The 23337-nt window shown below is 41.1% G+C and overlaps 3 protein-coding genes across 3 annotated transcripts; 1 reads left to right on the forward strand and 2 right to left on the reverse strand.

Moving 5' to 3' along the window:
* Positions 1 to 505: 505 nt before the first annotated feature.
* LOC105900888 (4-trimethylaminobutyraldehyde dehydrogenase A-like) lies at positions 506 to 7362 on the reverse strand. The gene is made up of 12 exons (XM_012828265.3): positions 7236 to 7362; positions 6776 to 6936; positions 6036 to 6181; positions 4462 to 4591; positions 4048 to 4182; positions 3561 to 3757; positions 2895 to 3035; positions 2416 to 2604; positions 2031 to 2118; positions 1714 to 1855; positions 1142 to 1254; positions 506 to 1021 (listed from the first exon to the last, which is right to left on the reverse strand). The coding sequence occupies exons 2-12, from the start codon at positions 6924 to 6926 to the stop codon at positions 927 to 929; spliced, it is 1527 nt and encodes a 508-aa protein (XP_012683719.2). The 5' UTR covers positions 6927 to 6936; positions 7236 to 7362; the 3' UTR covers positions 506 to 926.
* A 651-nt stretch (positions 7363 to 8013) lies between these two features.
* Positions 8014 to 12184, reverse strand: tmco1 (transmembrane and coiled-coil domains 1). The gene is made up of 7 exons (XM_012828267.3): positions 11989 to 12184; positions 11737 to 11814; positions 10716 to 10775; positions 10495 to 10541; positions 10322 to 10389; positions 9665 to 9809; positions 8014 to 8707 (listed from the first exon to the last, which is right to left on the reverse strand). Exons 1-7 carry the CDS (start codon positions 12056 to 12058, stop codon positions 8609 to 8611), a joined length of 567 nt encoding a protein of 188 aa, XP_012683721.1. The 5' UTR covers positions 12059 to 12184; the 3' UTR covers positions 8014 to 8608.
* A 1176-nt stretch (positions 12185 to 13360) lies between these two features.
* Positions 13361 to 22641, forward strand: uck2a (uridine-cytidine kinase 2a). Its single transcript, XM_012828266.3, has 7 exons — positions 13361 to 13580; positions 18116 to 18275; positions 19133 to 19229; positions 19369 to 19511; positions 19853 to 19950; positions 20600 to 20648; positions 22291 to 22641. The coding sequence occupies exons 1-7, from the start codon at positions 13476 to 13478 to the stop codon at positions 22425 to 22427; spliced, it is 789 nt and encodes a 262-aa protein (XP_012683720.1). The 5' UTR covers positions 13361 to 13475; the 3' UTR covers positions 22428 to 22641.
* Positions 22642 to 23337: the final 696 nt, after the last annotated feature.

Here is a 23337-nt window from a genome sequence, read left to right on the forward strand (position 1 = left end):
TATGAGTCTCACGACTTTTAAAAATTGCACACATCCTGTTCTTGTCTAGAATTTTTCCAGGCTTACATTAAATTTTTTAACATATATGTTTTCATCCACAATAATTCTAGAGGGTCTTCAGAAGTTTAAAATCCCATAACCCTAAATAACTTCTGATTGCCCCCCTTTCAGTTTTCAGCCTGCTTAAGAACTTTCCAACCCCTGTCGTCCATCTCTAAAGATCATGTGCAGAGAAAAGCAGATGAATGAGGTGCTGGTCCATCCCAGCGGAACAGAATGTGTGTGAAAGTAGTGACGTAGTGTTATCAAGGCCTGTGCTGTAAATACATGAATGTGTTCTACAATGACATACAGCACCTTTAAATACAATTTTTGTTTAACACAGTGCTTTCCATTGTTTCCAATACTTTCCTTTCCAGACGGCCAGGTTTAGCTCAAACACAAAGGCTGTCCAATCATAAATAAAGAAGAATATATTGATATACTTTGTACACCAAACAACTTGTTTCATTGTTTCATTGCATCCACAATAGTCTTTTATTTTGAATGTGACAAAACAAAAACAAATTCAAGTACACTTTGAAATGCCTTGAAAATATTGAACATGTGTTAAAGTGTCCAAGTCAGATTCTGAGGATTTATACTTCAGAATTAAGTAAAATACAAAAGTGCTCACTGAGATTAGAAATTAAGAGCAGCTACAGAAGGAATGCCAAACCACTAGGTAATCAATACAATCACTAACTTTTTAAAAGTTAACAAGCGGTCAGCATCAAGGGCCATTGTTAGTGTTTTTCAGATGAAAAAAACATTAATGCCATAGAAGTGCAAATCTTCACTATTCTCAATGCTTTGCTGCATATCACATGGATATGAGGTTTAGGCACATCATGGGAGGGTCATAAGTCATATGAAGTCACCGACGGTTAGAAAAGGCTTTGTACATCTCCCATCTCAACCACCACAGTCTTCAGCTGGGTGTAGTACTCAACCGTCACCTGGCCGAGCTCCCTACCAAAGCCTGTGGGCAGACAAAACAGATGAAGAGTTGATAAGGAGAGACAAGATGTTTTTTTTTGACAAATGACATGGTATATAAATGCTGTTCTGAGTTCAGCTGCACTTGGATCGGTAGGTGTACCTGACATCTTGTAGCCGCCGAAGGGCATCTCCAAGGGATTGGTGTTGTAGTTGTTGATGAAGCAGGAGCCTGCCTGCATGGCCTCAGCCACGCGGTGAGCGCGGGACACATCCCTGCAGGAAGAAAACAAAAACACACAAGAATTACTGAGCCTCCTAATGTTTCAAAGCGTCATATTACCTCGTGCACAAAACTGTTATCTTGCGTGCACAAGTTATTATGTGTGTACAGCAGAATGAGACAGAGGCAGGTAGTTAAACATAGAAGCCTGACGTGAACGTTTTTAAAGTTGACTGAAAAGCAAATAAACACAGAAAGATAGCCATCACAGCACAACATCTGTGCATACTGGGTAATTTGACCCTGTGAGAAGAAATACTTGGTTTAGTCATAATTTCCTCCTATTGAAAACCTAATTCTAATAATATACCTAATACCTAATTCACAGAGCCATAAAAAATACAGTAGAATTGTAATTAAATGCTCGGTCTTCCAAGTAGTTATTTTTGAACAAAGTGCTACTGATGGAGGAGTATCATATAAATGTAAAGCGGGTGAAGATGAGTTGGTACCTGGTGAAGACGCCCGAGGCCAGGCCATAGGTGGAGTCGTTGGCTCTCTGCAGGACCTCCTCCTCCGTGTCAAAGGGCAAGACGGACATGACAGGCCCAAAGATCTCCTCCTTCACACAGGTCATGTCATCCCTGCAGTTGTCTATAAGAACAGGCAGATAGCTACATTTGCAATGAACAGGTTCACCTTTGCCCTCTAATTTCCATCTTTCACCCTTTAAAAATACCCTTTTAAGGCCTTGGGAAGCCCCCAGTAAAAGAATGGTGGAAAAAGGGCCTAGGGTAAAATGATAGTGTTGAAACCCTAGGCTACCCACCCAGCACACATGGGGACATGAAGTAACCTCCCTTCAGTTTGGGGTCGCTGGGAGCAAACGGCTCACCCCCACAAAGCACCTTGGCACCCTAGAATACACACCACAACAAAACAACTTTAGACATACAGAGGTTTTGATTCTGAAATTAACAATAGTGATTTGGAACTTTCTGAACAAAATAAACAAATACAGCAACTGAAGTGTTTAGATATGTCACGTCATATTTGTACTGACAAGTGTTTCAGACGGATGCGACACATTACTTAACTAACACATCAATCCCTGCAAACGAATAGTCAATCCAAGAATGAAAGTCATGAAATGACCAATCAGATCACAGTCAAACCTTTATTTCCGTTTCTTCTCACGCTGTGTGGAACTGTACCTGTTTCTTAGCCTCGGTGACAAAGCCCAGCACCTTGTCCAGCTGTGGCCTGCTGATCAGAGCCCCCATGCGAGTGGCCTCCAGCTGGGGGTCCCCCACAGGGATGACCTTGGTCCTCTTCACCACCTCCTCCAGGAACTGGGGCATGATCTCCCTCTGGACGTACACTCGGGTGCCGTTACAGCACACCTGAGCACAGCAGCGCACAAGGCATGTTTTCACCATCATACAGTGTTCTCCGCCATCGCAGACATGGATCTTGGTCTTAATATGTATTATACCCACTGAACAGCAGGGTAGTAAACAGTAAGGGTAGCCTACTGGGATCGAACTAAAACCTAAGCCTGAGACACCTTGTCCTCAGCAGCCTTTTGTACAGTAGAAACAGCTATCCAAAGTTCAGTTACTTTAAGACAATGCAATCCACACACTTCAGGATGCCATTCTTTAAGACCAAAACATTTTAAAACTTTACCTACCTGACCCTGGGTCAGGAAGTTAGCCATGAGCGCACCCTTTACGGCATTCTCCAGCTCACAGTCCTTAAAGATGATCAAAGGAGACTTCCCCCCAAGCTCCATGGTCACGTGCTTCACTCCTTTAGAGGACATCTCCATGACCTTGAAGACATGAAGATAATATTAGTCGATTTACACAGTGAATTTACACAGTATATGTGATACTAAATGCGGTTGTAGTTAAGAATTCAAAGCTAATTGAGCAACGACAGATAAGCTTTTATCTAGTAAAATCTAGATATTAGTATGAACTGCTGAGTAAGCAGTAGCATATCTATTGGTATACTTTGTCCCCCCAGTGTTCTGTCAGCCATTTCACAAAGGGTACATTTCTAAAGTCCTGAAGATTGGATGAACTTTAATTGACTGTGTAGCCTATTTCGTCCATAAAACTAAAATACCAAACTTCTGTCATCTGGCTGTAGTCTAATTTTCTACTACAAAAACAACTAGGTTAACACAGAATTGATGACCTTTAACTGTCAATTCATGCAACATTACGTATCTTATCTTAACCAGAGCAATATCTAAGTATAAATGCTACGTGTATGACCCTCTTGGTAAAATAGACTAAGAAAAAAAAAAAAAATTGGGTTGTCAAACGACTAAAAAGCCATCGTACTTTACCTTCTTCCCAGTCGGGACGCTGCCTGTAAAAGACACCTTGGCCACCATTGGGTGGTGGCACAATAGGGTCCCGGTCTCTGCCGCACCCTGGACCACGTTAAAGAGCCCGTCTGGAGCCCCGGCTTCCTTATAGATCTCTGCCAGTATGACTGCTGTGACTGGTGTCATCGGGGAGGGTTTGAACACCATGGCATTACCTGAAAAGGGAAAATGCTGGGTTAGCAAAGGTCAGAAAAATTTATTTTAGCAGTGGCAAACAATAAGCACAGAGCTTTAAATCATCTTGACCTGGATCAACTGCATGAGCTGATATGTTTAAATGTCCAAAGGGAGTTAACGGCATCTGAATCCACATTTAACCAAATGAGACATGTATTACGTTAAGATAACTGTGAAAGCCACGTTCTGAAAACCGAAAATTGACACCAACAACATAGACAAGGGACAAACAAAGCACAGGGAACACATACAGCCGTAACAGTCATACCACATGCCAGCGCTGGAGCAGACTTCATCACAGCGATCTGGAAGGGAAAGTTCCAGGCACCGATGCCCACACACACACCCAGGGGTTCCCGACGGGTGTAGGCAAAGGAGCCGCCTGGGAGCTGGATGTGTTGGCCTGAGGAGCAATGGCACTGTTTTGTTTACGGACAAGTAGACAAAGATATATACACACACAACAACCCCAAATAGAATTTACACAAATTAAAAGAAAATTCAATATTACTGATTACATATAGAAAAGATTGACTGTGAAACGTTTTTTAGAAATATTTCTCTTGATATCAACAACATCATATCAAAATCTTAACAACAGTGCCCACCAAGCAGTTACACAAAGGACATTTCACAGCCCAGGTTACTGATATAAGCTTAAGTCTTTTTATAAACTCCCCACCTGCCAGAGTTGGGGCGATCCCAGCATAGTATTCTATGCACCTTGAGGACGTGTCGATATTCACCCTCGCCTCTAGGATGGACTTCCCATTGTTGGCCACTTCCACTCTGGCTATTTCATCTCTACGCTCCTGTTAGGATGAGATGAACAGGATGATCTAACCACACGGAGATAGTCATCATTGTATCAAGTCAAGTCACATTTATCTGTAGAAAAACAGGTGCTTTCCAGTTGAGGCAAATCAATTGACAATACAAAATAAAAAAGAATAAAAGAATAGAGTAAGATATTAAAAAGACTTAAACATATCAAATATATAGGATATATAAAATCAATAATAGTAAAAGGATAACACAAGACAAAACATTTGAAATACAGGTTGGAGCAAGACCATCCACAGCCTTAAAAACAAACAGTAAAATCTCAAAAACTATCCTGAAGCCAATTGTAGTGCAACAGCTACGATGTGCTCAAACCTTGTGGTCCTAGTTAGGAGTCTACCCTATCCTGATTGGTAACTATTGAGCAACCTTTTCTCAGTCAATAACTAAAATTTTTTTTTAAACCTTTTTGATAAAAAAAGCTTAGAGAAACTGGAGGGCGAATCTGGATCCAGATTAGGCCTTTTAAGAAAAAGTTGCACAACTGAATGCTTAAAAAACTGAAGGTAGAACTTCCGAGACCAGTGATTTGTTTATATTGTCAACCACACTTAAAACCCACAACACGAGACACCTCCTTTAAAAGACGTGATGGAATGACATCTATGGACCAAGTTGTGAGCTTCATATGGGACACCAGGTCAGTGAGGCACGAGAGTGACACCACATTCAAATGATATAAGAGGCATTATAATATGTATTGTGACAGTTGGTAACTGATGATGATTTTGATGATCTGAGCCCATTCATTTAATTAACAAAATAATTTAAAGTCTTCGCTGGAAAGTGTACAGGAAGTTGTGTAGCCAGTAAAAGGGTTAAGGAAGTCGTTAATAGTGTTGAGCAAGACCCTGGGCCTACAGTGGTTCTTGGTACTCAATACTACAAGATCACAAAAAGTAAAACCATATGACAATACTAAGTTGTTCTTGTTGTATCCTGCTGCTCAGGGTCTATGGTGGGGCAGTTGTTGTATTGGTTAGGGTAGGTGGTGTATGAGTACCTGCATGTGACAGTGAGAGGATTGGCTCCTGTGAGAAGACCACAACCAATGGCACAACGCATTTAACCTTTAACATCTATAACAGTCTACAGTATGCCCACGTTCGTGCATGGGAGTAGTGACCGATTGGACAAGATTGAAACGGTCAATTACAATGTCTGTGTGTGTGTGTGTGTGTGTGTGTGTGTGTGTGTCTGTTTGTGTGTCTGTGTGTCTGTGTGTGTGTGTGTGTGTGTGTGTCTGTGTGTCTGTGTGTCTGTGTGTGCGTGCGTGTGTGAGAGAGAGAAACAAAAGAAAAAATCTTTATCTTTAGCATGATCAAACAATCAATACTTCTGAAGTGCACAAACTTCATACACATACATACATTTGTCTGTTAAAAAAAAAAACCTAAGTTTTTGCATGTCTACCCTGATGATGCGAGCTGCATCCAGCATGATTCGGGCTCTCTCCATGCCAGACAACTTGCTCCATTTTAGGAAGGCAGAGTGGGCGCTCTTTATGGCCTGGTCCACCTCCTCTTCTCCACAGGGCACCAGGTCACAGAGCACTCGGCCTGGACAGAGTATTTAAACAATGAACAGCAGCATAAAACAGGTGAATTTGCCAGTCATCAAACAACACTTCATACAAACTAGTCATGCCAAATCAAACCTGAGGAAGGGGACTGGGAGAAGGCATGCATCTCTAACCATGACACCTACCACATGTTGTTGGGGCATTCATACACACAAAAAGGGTACTACCTTCATCATAAAAAAACAATGTGTGGGTGTGAAAGGCCTACTGAACTCTACAAATCAACTTTTTATGACAGAATTATTGGAAGTAAGCCATGGTTGTCCAGCGATGTTCCATCCATATCAGCTGACTTAAGACTTAACAGACTTGTCTTCTTGGAACTCAGGAGAACCAAATGCTACATCTACATCTCTGTGCTGATCTTGAGTTGTCTGAGGATCGCATTAATCACCAATGATAAATCCTAAACAGCGGAATTCCATGGTCTCGCCAAATTCGTCGCTGAGAGAGGTGTTACACTGTTTCAGCATAGATCACGCAGTTTCTTGAAAGTGAAACATTGTATCGTTGAAACACGCATCTTGGTGTTTAGAACGGCTATGTTGTATAGGATTACAGCGTTACCTACCTGTTGCAGGTTCATAAACGTGCTCGCCATTTTTTGTGTCCTTCGGTCTCACCCTTTCGCCGTTCCAAAAATTCAACGGCTCCTTCACCACCAGAGTACCGGTGGAGACGTTGGTGAACTCGGGAAGCTGAATAAGGGGTCGCTGGGCCATTTTGTTTGGACTGAAAAAATGCAAATGGGCGCATATGGTTACAGTATTAAAGTTTGGGTCGGGACTCTTTTGGCAGCAAACGTCAAAAGTTGGCTACGCCCGTTTAAACATCTTGATTGAGCTGTCTTGATGATGTATTGGTAAAATACTGATAAGACTGCAGAACAGACAACAAGTGACCCTGCGTGCATATATAAAACCTGTTGTTAGCAATATTTACGATTGGTCTTACTAAAACTATTTCAGCAGGTCTATCTATTATATATTACCACTACTACAGTTTTGGGTGATAGATAAATGAAATCCCACCTTCAATGCGCTGAACTTCTATCCTTAGTTGTTTCAGTTGACCACGAAAAGTGCACACCCGCTCAGTTCTGTGCACTGAACCACAGAATATAAATTGAAGTGTTACATAATCTCAATATGGGCGGGATCGTTCCTTAGTTCAGAAGAAGGGCATCTTGGTTTTTGATAGACATTCGCGTAGCCAATTGAAAATCCATCTGGCCCGTTAACCCGTGCTTTATTGGTTCGTCAGAAACAATAAACCTCACATCACTACATTTTGACACAGCACTATGCAGCTATTTAATAACTATGTTATCTATGGCACATTTCTTTGTTCATTGAGTCCTGATCTTACACTTTGCCTATGATGTCCGTTTTTCAGTGAATGGCCATAGAGAGAGAATTAAAAGAAACCAATCTTCCACAGTTGCCCTAGGACCTAGATGTGTCCCACATCATCTCAGCCCAGACAGTGCAAATGCGGTCTGGCAGCAATTAAATCTGTGGTGCCGGTCCTAATGGGTTGATGATGCCCAAAATAGTCTGTTGCACTGTGCCAGGACAGGCAAATGCATTTAGGCCCAATTCTATAACAGAGAGCAGCATCAGGGCCAAATTTGAACAAAACCACAAGGCCCGGTCCAAAAGTCCATACTAATTGTGAATGAACAGCTTCGTTGTTTTTTTTTTAAACACAGACCGCAGCATTCAGACCGCAATTTGCTTTTTAAAATTACTTTTCCATAGTCACAGATCTGTAAAAGAATGTAAATAACCAAACATAAAAATGCAGGGCAATGTTTGGGTATTTTTAATAAACACATTAGATTACACATTATTTTTAATAATTTCACATTAGATATTCAAAACATAATTTGTCCCAGTGGGTATGTCTGCTGTTAGAGAAAAACACAGAAATGTCACCAAAATGTGGTCAGGTGGCCTTTATTCTACTTCTATAAACAATCACATATGACAAAATTCTCACTGGTTTGTCAAAGACCTTATGCATACTGATGAAAGTGTCTCCTGTATACCATGGACAGGGACAGGCACACAGGCTTTGCAAACACCAAGGGATTTCAAAGAGCAACTACTTTAGACTGGTACTTTAAATTAAAATCATAGGTTTTTGTATAAATTATACACATAAATGTGCAGAGGTTAAATCAAATCAAATCTAGAAAAGACAAGAAAAAAAACTTTCAAAAGTGTGGTATGGAGGTGGAAATAGCTGCCCAATCTGAACACACCTGCTCAAGTCACAACCCCCAATTCTTTAGGAGGGCTCTACAGTTTCTGAACCAAGAGGAGACCGGCAGAGCTCCCTCCCAACCTCAAGGTCTGGTGGGTCCGCTGAACATAAGGCCTCACTTCCCCTGGGAAACCCTTCAAGAGAACTTGGCAGCCTGAGGGGGGGGCCCCAGGAATCCTCCGGCCTGTTTGGTGGCAGCACGAGATGGAGCAAGGCCCAGCATCTTCTGGATGTTCTGCAAAGCAGCATGCACAATGTGTTAATTGAGGACCACATTCAGGGCCTCATTTACGTACATTTGCGAGCGCAGCGTAATCAGCGCCTTTGCCAAATCGCATACAGCGCACGATGAGTTTCCACATTTTGCGTAGTATTTATCAAACAAGAACCTTGTCGCGTAATCAACGCCTTACTCCGCCCTCTACGGTCATTAGCGCGCCGCTAAAATAGGGGAGAATTGGTCTGCGTGTTCCTGCCACCATGGATGATGAGTTAGAATTAGAATTAGAGCTTTTGGTTCACGAGGTTACAGCAAACTTAGACCCCGTCCACACTAACCTGGGTAAATATGGGAAAAGCATAAATATTTCTCCGTTTAGCCCTTACGCCACAATAAAACGGCGTATTCCGACACTGAAAACGATGCTTTTCAAAAACACTGCCCTAGGCGGATACATTTGAAAACTCCGGGTTCGCATTGTCAGGGGAAACGGAGGTTCAGATACAATGACGTTTGGTTGCCATGGCACTGGGGGTAGCTTGCGCTCGAGAGGCTATAACGTCAAAATAAACATGGAAGGTGAAATGAATATGCTGCTCTGTCTCTACAATTTACTTAGTTTAGTTAGTGTACTTCAGGTACAAGTTATTGTCCTGAATAGATACGCGTTAATTAAGCTTTACTCCTACGCAGAAGGCGAGTGCTGTACTCGCTGGTGTGCTTGAACGATGGGGGGAAAAGGCAAAGAAGACGGTTTAAACCCTACATGGAGCGGCGATTCTGGGTAAGACCTGGGCGAACAGCCAGCTGGTGGGACAATTTTAAACAGTTGTGAATACTACATTTCAACCACTGGAATAGCCCTCTGAATTACACTATATCAATTTATCTGAAAAGATTATTTATGCAAGTCATTTTCAGTTAAAAGAGGTAACTAATGCTGCATTTTTCTTTAGACAGTCAGTGGATTACCTGTCGAATGGACATGGTGCATAGAATATACAGGAAGATGAAGGAGCAGTCTGTGAAGTCTTCTCCCAGTAGATTACGATGAGAGAGGCCTTGGATGTAGGACAGTGGTGTAAAGGGAAGCTTGGCCACAACTCGCCCATCAAAGCTGGAAACATAAACAGGGAAGAAAATAATTACGTGGCAACGTGTAGGGGTGTAATAGTACACAGAAGTCTCGGTTTGGACATCACGGTTCAGTACAAGTTTGGTCCAACGGGGAAAAAGCAACACCCCCAAATGCATACAGCAAGCAGTCTTTTCATTTATTTTGAACAGCTGGTAGTGCTGTGTACAGTTGTTCAACTGTACACAAATGTACAGTTTGATCCACCTAGTGTTGTTTAGTTGCTAACGGCTTACAGCTTAAGGTTTCGGGGTGTAACTCAAACTTGTGGAATTTGGTTCCACATGACATACTTCAATCGTCGGACACAGGCTACCGCATACTCTTACACCCCCAGTAACCTGCTATTCTTGGCCAACATTTAATTTGTGATGTGAAATAAATCCGGATGTCAAGCACAAATTTTATGGATTTACAAACCATAATTTAATATCTATGCCTAGGAATGACCGACAACTAACACTTTATGACATCCTACAATTAACTTTACTTACATAGAGTTGAACATTCCCATCAAAGCCGTGAAGCAAAAACCTATAGCAAACATGGACTTCATCCGCACCTGCAACATGACAAAGGTGTTCCCAATGAAACTGCGACTCAATAAAGACTTAAATCAAGTGAGAGAATATTTTTTAAGTTTCAGGTGGCTGCAAGTGTCTCTTACCATGGACAGATCTCGGTTGTTGTTCTTCAGTTTCTCCTCTTGTCTCTCTACGAGAATCATGGAAAATACATTTCAATTCAGGCTTCTGAACATGAACACTGACTAGCAACATAATGCCTTCTAGGATAACTTGCACTTAAAATGATTTGAATATAGTTTTTACAGATCATAGTGCTTATATGGTCATACAATACACATCACCCACTGAAACATTTCTATACCTATTTTTTTCTTCTGCTGACGTCCGGCAGACTCTGTGATGGTTTCCTTCTTCTTTTCCACTGAAATTGCCACAGTAGAAACAATCAGTATACTACTCTGGGATGTAACATTAGTCCACAGTTGCACTTCCTTCTCATAAGGACAACCATGAAGGTGAACTACAAACATATTAAAACTAAATTGACACCATCTGTGGTGATATACTGTCAACAAGTCAATACAGAAAACATTCCTGTATACTCCTGTATACTCTTACATAGGTCCTTCAAAACTGTATATTCTATATTATTTCCAGGTTTGGGTTATAGGACTTGCATTAATATATATACATCATATGATTTAAAGATAACAGTGCTCAAAAGTCAGGGGTGTGGTACCAAAGTTTGGTGCCAAGATTCAGCTTTTGTTGCATTGTGCAGTCTATTAAATATGTGGCTTTCTGGCATGTTTCGCATGTTTTTACCCAGTGCTGCTTAATTCTGTACATTGGCAAGAATATGGCAAAACCATACCTATCAGAAACGTACAATACGACACATACAGGGGGGGTATAATCTAATTTTAGGACAACCGTCGTCGTATAAATAACACAGTGGAGTGGAAGTCTCAAATGACTGAAGCAAGATTAGAAAATGTCTTTCTAGCGGTCCAGGGTTAGGTGGTATGACCCCAACCCTAACAAGTATCTGAAATGTTGTATTATGATAACACCATCAGGATCAAATAAAGCATAAATGGGCATACTGCATCTAAATTACAGTAGTTTACACGGTTATCAAATAAGGATTGCCAGCCAGCACTATGGTGTTTCTGAGATCAAAATTGAGATTATAATAGGTTAGCTTCACCAATTAATTGACCCGACAAAATAAGCAATTCTGATGAATAAAACTAATTTATAGTTTAGCTGCTACTCCCCACTAAAATGAATCCCCAGTAAATCCAAGATCCAGGCCACAGCGGAAAGCATGCTCAGGTCTAACGTTAACTAGCAAGCTATAGCCGAGTAACGTTACTCACATTTCTTGCTCTGTTTTTCAACCTCCGCCTTCAATCGCTTGTACTTGTCTGTTCGATACACCAACACCCAAGTGATACCTGAAATTTGTAAAATTGCAAAACTCAAAATTCACGCAAATTACTATAAACATCTCGAAAGTCGGTTACACATTGCCAAACAAAACAACTAAGTACCATAGCGATAGCTAGTTAACATAGCATTGAAGGCTAATGTTCACTTACAAGGACACAGCGAGTTTTTAATTAACTTACCCTCGGCTAACAGCGCCGTGCAAACCGAAATGAACACAATAAGAATTGTGTCTGCGAACATAGTACTCATCTTGAGATATAATGGATGTGTCAATACATATATAAGCACAAATATTATATCATGAATGCGAGAAAATTTGAAAGGCTGATAGTCAGCGTCAGCATATAAGTCAAGCTTAGTGACGTTTTAGACGTGCGTCAAAATGTTCTTCTTTGGTAGATAATTCGGAGGGTTTTGAACCAAAAGTAAGATTACCGCCACCTACTGATTTGGAATGTTGAGGACATCGTAGAGTGGAAAAGACGTGGGCCTTTTGTTTTAATTATTCCAAATATGGGGACCTCGGGCTTTCAGTAAGTCAAAATGGTACAGATTGAGACAGATTTGGCAGATGGTACTTTCAGACAAAGTTTGAGGCTCTCCTATTCAAGCTATATGATGGCAATATCCTGATCTGGTTTGGGGGAATAGGCCTGTTGGGAGTGCATATGTGTAATGATTACTTGAACTTTTAAACAGTGACATGTTCCTAAGATGTAGTGATAGAGTAGAAAATGATTTCCACCTCTTACTTGTTCATTTATGAATTAAAATAATCAGTGCACCACTCACTGTGGGAACATTGAGGTGGTGCACAATGGTTATAAATGAGGACTTAACTCCCACAACTTTAATCCAATGTGAAATTAAACAAAGATTTGTTTATTTGCATCAAAATTACATAGTGTGAATTTAATTGAATTGTCTATGTATTGGAACATGTTAAACTAACTAAAATATTCATGATGCAGATATGTAGGACGGACAATGAGATAATGCTCTTAAAATCTAAAATGCCATAACGTATGCGAAATTATATGAAACTTAAATAGTATAATAATACTTAAATTCAGTGAACAGATCCATTTTATATAAAAACAAGTTATTTAAAAAGCATGTTACTTACTGTGTAGGACACAGTCAGTAGGATACTGATTTGTTAACCTATGTGGTATATGACTATAGCCAGACATACTACAATGAATCAGTCCCCACATAGAACAAAATACCCATTCATCATTCACAATTGCTTCAGTATAGTCTGATAAATGACCAGCATGATAAAACACATTTAGGTGTAGCCTAGCCTAGCAGTGACCAAACTAGCCTTTTGTTAGCTATCACAGAGTGCATATCAGCTGACAAAAAAAAAGTTTATACCATTACTAGGCTACTTATTCTCCAATTTATGATTACAATTAACAGACGTGCAAAAGTATAATCACAGTTAACACAAAGACACATAAAGTACCCTGTGGGCAAACAAAGGCTTTATTTCGTTTTCTTTTCATGGTACACCTCTCTTTTTAAAACCCGACCAACTGAAGACTGGGCTGTATTTCAATTTCAATGCGCATAATTGAGACAGGGTGGGGGTAGAATGTAGGAGGAGCGCACCAGCTGAACCAAACCAAAACCTGAGCGACTATTTGTGTTGACGGCAAGCATGGCAGGCGACAGCGAAACCCGGCTGGATAATCAAGCCGAAAAAGAGCATGTTACCCGGCAGCCTTTCCTCATCGGGGTGGCTGGGGGTACTGCCAGTGGCAAGGTTGGCATTCAGATTCTTAACCTCTTTGAATTTTTTTATTATTATCTAAAATTCAATTGATTGTCACCAGCCTTATGTTACGGGCTATTTGAACGCGGCGATAGCTGAAAGATGAGAATGTTCAGACCGCGTGGCTCATGTCATAGGCTACCAAATCAACGTGAAACACTCGACACATTATAAAAAGTGTAATTATGTTGACTTCAATGACATGCTGTTTGCCATGTCTGTTCATTTATTTAGGTGACTAATTCAGAGGTTTTAGATGGCTAACCATTACCACTAAGTAAAATAGGCTATCTTATTGTTTTAACAGGCTAAATGAAAATATCAATGTCATCTGACCTGTATCCCTTTTTAAAACCAAACCATGTAAAACTGCAACTGTCTTCATACTATATTAACCATTATTTGCAATGCACATCCCCAAGATGTGTGTCAAGAGTGGTACAGTTATCCTAGTTAGGATATCAACATGCGGCTAGCTAACGTTACCTTTTCCGCCTACAATTTCACACAACCACATTTAACCAACAATTAATAATTGTTTCAACCTATTTTTCTTATCTTAGTAAGGTAAACGATGTTATAATGATGGCAAAAGACCGACATTTTAAGTACAATTACATTGTCCACATTGATGAAATGCGTTGATATTGCTTGTATCAAACAATGTCAGTGAACATCTTTTGTTAGAAGTGCTAATGTGCGCAGCTAGCTAGCTACATTGTTTTTCAATCAGATTCCATGGCTCATGAATCAGATTCCATGGCTTGTCTTTATCTTTGAATCGCATCTGAAGAATTCATGAAAACCAAGCTCTATGTATAAAGTTCGCTAGTTATTTAAATAATCTGATGTTATAATGAATGGCATTAATGCCGGTTATTGGAGACCTTCTTAGTTTTGAAGTGGCAACGTTAACGGAGAAGCTAACGGAAATCGCAATGCCAGTTATCCTAGTGCTCTTGTGTTACGGGATATTGCAGAAACCATGCACACAGACAAAGAAATCCATTGCCTCGTTATGTTAAATTAGTCCATTACAATATCTTTAGAATAGACGACGTTATGAAATTTCGCTTTCATTTTCAAGTTACCGGAACACAAGCTGCAAAATGTTATGTCAACTCAGAGGGTGACGCTAATAAGCCGCCATAACTCCAAGAGAATGGGGTCAGCGGCACACGGATGTCGGTTGATGTGTCATTTCGGACCTCATGACGTAAGGCTTTGCGTGGTCTGTGTGGCGAAGCCAGATAGCTGAATGAACCAGAGATAGAGCATCAATATATAATCGTCTGAAAGGGCTTCCTTTAGAAATAAATGTAGTTGCTGACTTGATTTTGTCTTTGTTCTCTTTTTTTATTTAACGCAAATTTCAATAAGTCCACTCACTATTCCAATGTCAAAATTTGACTTATTATATCCTTTCTATCCCCTAAATGACTCAAAGGAGTTCCTCAATAAGTATGTTAGGTGCAGGTGGATGTCAAGGATCATCAGCACTTTGGATGTTTGAATTTGAGATTCCTTGGCTGGGGTGATTACATGTTTCTTGATAATCGGTGGAGTATTGCAGCACTCCATGCTAATCAACAGATTAGTTCATAGTCAGTCTAAGCATAGGATTCCTGTGAGGAACAGAGTATTTCAGTTGTTAGCTTTTCAACATCTACAACAGCTCAAGTGCCAATCTTAATCCTGTGGGTAGGTGATATCACATGACCTGCCTAAAAACAGGTGCTCATCCGCCATCGCCCTTTGTTTTTCTTCTTAGAAGGAAGTTTAGTCTTCATTTTTTGAATGACTGTATGCTTTGACTGCTTTTGTCAAGGTAGTGCTTGTTTTGGCCTTGTGCAGAGAAGGCACACAAATGTTATCATGCTGGTAAATATTTTCTAAGTGTCGCCTTAATAGTCCTTCATCATTTTGTTTAGGAATGTTTTCATTGGGTTGTCTCCGACCATCTTGTTAAACGACACCGTTTGTGAAACATATACCATTGTCTCCTGCGAGCAAGTGCACTAGCCTTGTTTCCCAAGGTTCCTTTTAAGAGGACATGTAACCCATTACAGAACATTGAAGAACCTTATTAATGTTACTAAAATAAAATTGATGCCCAGAGCTCTAGCTGAAGCAGCACTAATGTAGAATCTCTGAATGGCAGTTTTGCCTTTTTTGGGGGAACACAAAAGAACTTTGGACTGAGGCAGAAGAATGTTTAGTCAGCACTGGCAAGGGACTGACTTTTTTTTGTCTGTCATGCAAGGTTCGTTTAGGGCCCTCTGTCTGCAATGGTGAACAAGGCCTAACTGGCTTATGCCCTGTGCCAAAGCACTTTGATCTGTCCGAAAAGACTAGAAACACAGCAGTCATTTCTCTTACCCCTATAAGTTTGGTTGGGCCGCATAATTGACTCAACAATTGTGTGAAACTGCAAAAAAAAAAAAAAGGATAATTTTATTTGATGACAAATAAAAGTGAGTGAGCTCAGTGAGTGTCATTACCACAGTGTGGTTGAAACAGGGAATTTGCCATCTGATTTGGGTTTTCTTGGGGAAGTCCAGGGACAAGCTTGAACAGGCGTCTGGATTAATTGTTAAAAGGATTGAGGGAGTCAGCTAGAGCTGCAGCTAGAGATGCAGCTGGCATGGAGAAGGCTTTAAAGAGAACGCTCTGAGACTGGATTTAAGGAACATGCAGATGAAGTGCAATGCACAGTTCACAGAGACTGGAGGAGGCCTGTTGTCGCTGTGTAAAATGTGGTGACCAAACTCCAGGTCTTCAACCTTTTCTTCAGCAGATGTTTTGCTCATATTAAGCTATTCCACAACCGTGTCACAAGCACGATCTCTAATCTCTTGTGGTAGCTTTTGCACTGTGGAAATTCCTAGGTTTATTTTACTTTAGTGTGAATTTCAGGTGATGTGAGTTTGCTGTCACAGTATCAGGCTAGCAGTAAACCGTAAGACTACCAGTGCAATCTCTGTGGTGACGTGTAGGTGATGGGCTTCTAAGAATAGTGCTTTGCTATTGACTGTCTGTATCAGTCATGTGTGCTGGTGCTGCAGGCGTCAAACGGCCACACAGTTCATAGAGAATTTCTATAAGACACCCTCTTTGAAGTACTGTCAAGTGAGACTGGACCCCAGTGTCGTCGGGGGATTGCATAGAAGTACTATGTTTTTTTTCCTTTTTTACTGCCACCGGTTAGATGACACAATGATGACTCTTGGTGTGTTTTTTGTGAACCTTCCTAAATTGTTATCAGTTATGAGTTTGCTCACTCCTACACAGTAATCTGATCAGTACTGAAAGAAAAGCGGAAAGGAAGACATTCCATATGATGTCAGTAGTTGGGTGACAACCATTTTGCATATGCTGAGAGGTGTGTGTCATCCATTGAGTCACAAGTCTTTGTTTGACTAGATGAGTGATCAATGGAGACTGCAGTAAACTATAAACCTTGTTTTTGACTAAATCCAGACACTTTAAAGCTGATGAGTCTGTTTTGGTTGGGGAGAAGGGTGTCAGATGGCACGATGCAGACGGTGATGGCCAGTGTATAATAACAGCGTGTGGGTTAAGCATCCAGTGCGTGTGTGTGTGTGTGTGTGTGTGTGTGTGTGTGTGTGTGTGTGTGTGGATGCCGAATGTTAAAAGATCTTGTGAAATTTGCCTTTCTATTGCCTGTCGGGTGGTGGTTTTTTCCAGCATAGATCTGCAGGATTTAACATGTTAAGTCCTGTCCACACTGCCGTTGCTAACTATAACGAAGAGTGTTACTATAATGATATTAGCGTCCACGCTGACCAACGACAAGGAGAGCCTCTCAGAATTGTCATTCATGTTGTAACGTGATGCCTTTTAAAATTCAATGGATCTTGATTGGCTGTCAGTGTTTCTATCATTCACATAAACACTGTGAAAGTTATGCCAAACCATATCGTTGTTCATGTTGTTGTCGTTATAGTTTGCGGTGTGGACGTTGCCATTCTTATGAGCTAAAGAGATATTTAAAACCATAGTTTTTTTTTCAGTTGTCGTTATAACTATTGATGCCGGTGTGGATGGGCCTAGATGCATGTTATACCTCACTGAGCCTCGGTCAATGCCTTTAAGGAACTCTTTAGCCCTGTGCAGCTTGCTGAGCAGACGCTGCTTCAGCAGGCCAGCAGGTTTGGAGAGTAGGCAGGGAGCCTGCGCTTGAGAGCGGCCGAGGGGTAAGACAGACTTTCTGTGATCGTCAGGAAGCGTAGGAGTGCGGAGGCGACTCAAAGGACAGCAGTGCAGTAAAGTCAGCTTTGGTTTGTCAGTCTTTCAAACTCTTTCAGCGTCTTTGCCTGAGTGAAGATGACACTGAAAAGACAAAATGTACTGAAGCTGTAGCCTGGTATCTAAATGTCTTGTAGGTTTGTGTTACATAATAATCAAAGCATATATTACAGAATTACCGATTTGGTTGTGCAGGCATCATTCTTGAATTTGGATTTTAAATATGCTATTGTATGTGTGTCATTGATCCCCTCCAGTCATCAGTCTGCGGGAAGATCCTGGAGCTGCTGGGGCAGAATAAGATCGACCACCACCAGAGACAGGTCGCCATCCTCAGCCAAGACAGCTTCTACAAGGTCCTCACACCCGAGCAGAAGGCCAAGGCTCTCAAGGGCCAGTTCAACTTTGACCATCCAGGTTGGCTGGGGTTCATCCCCAAATCCCCTCCCCTTATCTGGCCCTGTGATGACTGTTGGTCTGCTTATCTGTTTGTGTCTCAGGCGAAGCGTGATCACTGTGGGAAGATGTGTGGGTGGTGTGGGAAAAAGTCTGTGGCAAGACCACTTGGGAAATGAATGAAGTAGCTGAAAAAGACTGTTCTTTTGTTCACATCCAGTAACAATAAATATTATGAAAATGCAAGCCTTGAAGTGTTCTCAGCCCTAAGATACATTGTCTTGGTGGTGTTACTTTGACAGCTGTTAGCTGTTGCTAATAGAGGGAATTCTTCAGGTGGTAGGTTGCGGTTAATTCTGCATACGGTATATAACTTTATTCATGGGTTCCAAAGACGTCACTTCCAAAAAGCCTGCCGCCATATTTGTGCTGTGGACTCGTGTTAGCATCAAGTTGATACAGAGGTGACATTTGTCACTCGTACTGCTTTATCATTCCCTTTTTCTGCACTACCTGACCCGATCAGATCACTGAGAACTGCCTTTCTACGTCCTTCTTATGCTACTATTGAATCTATATAACTGTAAATTCGTTTGTCATAGTGCTAAGGCATAATAGCAGTAGCATTATGACCTCATACACTAGGATCCTTGCTTCGACTCCTGTCTTTACTCCAGCCAAGGATGTTCTCTTGCTCTTTATCGCTGTATACAGTTTGACTTCTACCTAGAACACCTTGTCCAGCTGGTCAAGTCTGTGGCAAGTGTGCAGTCTGGGTGGATTGGCAGCTGAAGGGGTTTGGGTGTTAGGTCTACACACACACACACACACACACACTCACACTCTCTTCCATCACCTTTGTCATTATTTCCACTTAGATGCATTCGACAATGAGCTCGTCGTGAAGACCTTGTGGGACATCATTGAAGGCAAAACCGTCCAGATTCCAGTATATGACTTTGTCACTCATTCCAGGTGAATCATGGTTGTCGTATGGCATTTGCAAACATGCTGTAATCATGCTCAGAAATGTATCCGGTGTCTTGGTGAAATATATGTAGCCTGTGTCTACGTGTGATTTCTACGAGTGACAGCATGTGGTTTTGCTCTACAGGAAGGAGGAGACCGTTACAGTTTACCCAGCAGATGTTGTGTTGTTTGAGGGCATCCTAATGTTCTACTCCCTGGAGATAAGGGACCTGTTTCAGATGAAGTTGTTTGTCGACACAGATGCAGACACTCGACTATCACGCCGGGGTGAGAAGCCCTTTAAACACCAACAAATGACCGGGATGTTAAACATCTCGTTTTTTTCTCATTTCAAGTCTGTTTCATTCCTGAGCATTGATAGCCAAGGCAGTCGTCACAGATGACTGGATGACTCCAATACATTATGTTTCTAGAAAAATCAGTAACCCTGGAGTTATTTAGATTTTGCCAAGGACACATTAGTTGGCTTCAGTAGTCGAATGGACACAAGCTACACACAATTATCATAGGACAATATGCATGCAAAGTTAATTGTTTTTACACTTGTTGAATGTGTGATATTTTCACTGTCATCTGCTAACTTCTTATCTTGCTTGTGTGGTTTTCAGTGTTGCGCGACATTAACGAACGAGGCAGGGATCTGGAACAGGTACTATCGCAGTATATCACCTTCGTCAAACCAGCCTTTGAGGAGTTCTGCCTGCCTGTAAGTTACACCTCTCTGTTTTTCCCATGCTGTACAGTAGTCTTAGTTCAACTGGTGTAAATATATAGGCCCTCAGTCATTAAGGGTTGAATTCAGTAAGGCATTGACTAATAATAATAATAATTGACTGTGAATGACTGAATAACTTCCAATGACATTTGGCTATTTAACTGAATTCATATATTTTCAAAGCTTCTGTTGTTGTGAAAGTCTTTCAGAAATGGTTTGAAACCTTGTTTGAAAGGATATGCATCATGTATGTGATATAGATCTAGGTGCATTGAATCATAGCTTGTATGCATTTGTAAAGATCTGTGAGCTATTCACAGCACTTCAAGAGCTATTCAGAAAAATGCTCACAGGCATCACTCGTGAAGCTTTTCAGTGTTTAAAACCACGTCTCCATGGTTACTGATGCTCGGAGTTTCATCCTTCAATTAGCAGAGTCTAATTTTAGATGACGCATGAGAAAATAAGATTGGTTGGAACACTAAACCACAACTGTTCCATGTAAAAGCCCACAGCAGTTCTATTAGTCTGCATGAGGATGGATTGAATTGCACAAGAAGTCTTTTCTGAAGAAGCTTCTGAAATGAAAATGCATAGGTGTTTCAGGAAAAAAAAAAAAAACATTTTGTTTCTCCCTCAGACCAAGAAATACGCTGACGTAATTATTCCTCGAGGGGCTGACAATAGTGGTAAGTGGCTTTTTTTTATGGGAGGATATGCCTAGAATGTAAGGGGCCGCCAGGGTAGACCCGGGCTGCGGTCGGATTGTCCAGGTTCGGATTGTCTTTTCCTAACTACTTTCCCATGAACTGGAAAAAATCATGAGGTCAAGGAAAGATGTGAAGTAGAATTCCTAAGGACTTAGGAAAAGACAACTGCAGTGCTAAGAGAATCTGAATGCACACACACTAGGTTCTCATTATGCGAAGGCGGATGTTAATAGGTGGTTGATTGGGTTGTTGTCACTGCCGCAAGGAATTGTGGGGCGATACTATCTGCTTTCCTTTCGTAAAGGATGGTCCAGTGTGCCCTATGCTAAAGGATGGTCCAGTGTACCCTATGCTAAAGGATGGTCCAGTGTACACTATGCTAAAGGATGGTCCAGTGTACACTATGCTAAAGGATGGTCCAGTGTACACTATGCTAAAGGATGGTCGTGTACCCTATGCTAAAGGAGTTACGAAAGGAAGCACTGAAACACTTTTCCCAAGCATTTAAAGAATTCGACCAGCTCCTAATATGGCTGCCACTTAGATACTTCCGGGTAATTTCACTCAGTTAGGAACCTTCCTAAGCACAAATGTCTATCCGAACGGAAAGCAAAGGAACGGGGCCCTAGACGAGCATTACCCAGCTGCGTGTGGTTATTTTGGACATGAGCCTGGACAATCCTCATATTAAATTGGTCAATAGTTTTAATTTGTTTTGTGTCTGGAGTAGGACCAATGTCCTGTGTGTGGTTGGTCCACAACTGGAACGTTGACCTTGCCATCCATGTCAGCAAGTCTAAAGGTTCTTTTGCGAAAATGTTCGGGTATGAGTGGTTATTGTACAAATTGGGAAACTCCAAAAGAAGATATTTTGCAGTGAAGCTATTTTCATCGTTGGCCTGGTGTATCAGCGTTGGCCTGTTGTATCAGCGTTGGCCTGGTGTATCAGCGTTTGCCTGGTGTATTTCACAAGCTTTTAGCCCATGGTCTTGGTCCAAACTAAAGTTTTACCAGAATTTTACCCCATAGTGTCTAGTTTGCCACAGAGTGTGGGAACACTTTGATGGTGACTGAGTGAGTCTGCTCCAGTTGTCTTACAAATATTCAAAAGATTGTTTATCATGGCAAACTGAAACATCTACTTCCGGTTTGTCTACTGATAACAAACCATGTCTGGTAGTGGACATGAAACTGCAAGTATTTACACCAGGTTGATGAGAGATCCACACAATGATTTGTCATGCTTTATGTAGATACTTGACATTTTACACTGATTTATGTAGAAATGTTGTTTGTTGAAGTCATGTTATTAGCCTATACTGTTTGTTTGTAGGTTTTGGTTTGTCCAGTGTGTGTGTTGTCTCATTTACATTTAGTTGCATGCAATTACCTAGCACATTAAATCACAGGTGTTAACTGAAAGCCTCAAACTGAAATAAGTTTCAGGAATAGTCATGAAAGAAATAGTCCATTAAGTTTACGCATTACCTAGCAAAATACAGTTACATTTTGTAGAAATGTTGGCTATAATTCCATTGTGGGTTTCAATAATGGGCTGTATATCTTTAGGTCAACACTTAACCTTTTTGTGCCTCTTCTGTGTCTCCTCCTTCTCCACTAGTTGCCATAAACCTGATCGTGCAGCACATCCAGGACATTGTGAACGGCGGCCTGACCAAGAGGCAGAACGGCTATGTGAACGGCTACATCACACCCCGCAAACGCCAGCCTTCAGAGTCCAGCAGCAGACCCCACTGACCACACTGCCTCTCTCCACTTAATCACAGGACTAGGGAGAGAGAGAGCGGTGCACGAGAAGGGGAGGAGGAAGATGAAGATGAAAAGATGGATGGATGGATGGATTACATGTACATATTACGAGTTAGCCAACACTATTTAAAACAAATACACACACAATCTAAAAGAAAATTGCGAAAGCTGCAAAACTGCCTTCTTTGACTTTTTTTTTCTTTTTCGTTTTTGTATGGGATGATGACATGGAGTTCCTAGTTTGGAACTTTTAGTAGGTCAGATATGACGATTTTTTTTTCCTATTGTATTTATTTATGTCTTTTTTTTTTAATTATTATTATTATTCTTTCCCGTCCTTCTTTTTGCTCGCAGATATAAATTAAAGAAGGAGGATGGCTGCCTGCGCTGGGCTTCCCGGAGGGGATTTTATACTTGAGCGCTGTGCTACTAGAGGGCTGCTTTTAGTTTCTGACATTTCCCTTTCATGAAGTCACTTGTGATAAAGGTCAGATCAGTTGTTCCTACCACCATACCTCACCATGCAATGTGGTGGATAGGGGTGGATGGAGAGGATCAGTGTTAAGTTTTAATACATTTTTTTTTTTTTTTTGCGTACAGTACAAAGCTCGGATGTGTTTGGAAGAAGAGAAAAGCCAAAACAAAAACAAAAAACTTAATATGTGCACTTGCTGTTGGGATGCAGTGACTTTTACTCAACTGACTTTGCCAGAGTAGGGCTGGATGTTTAAGCTGTTCAGTGTGTTTTTTCTGTGTTCTGTATTCCATTCTTATTCTTACCATGTCTGATGCAACCCCCCCCCCCCCACACACACACACACATACACACACACACACACACACTCATGTAACACAAGCATCAGGTAAGGGAATGACTGGAAATGTAGCCACAATTCCC

Source organism: Clupea harengus, chromosome 10 (genome assembly GCF_900700415.2).
Source record: "Clupea harengus chromosome 10, Ch_v2.0.2, whole genome shotgun sequence".
NCBI lineage: Eukaryota > Metazoa > Chordata > Actinopteri > Clupeiformes > Clupeidae > Clupea > Clupea harengus.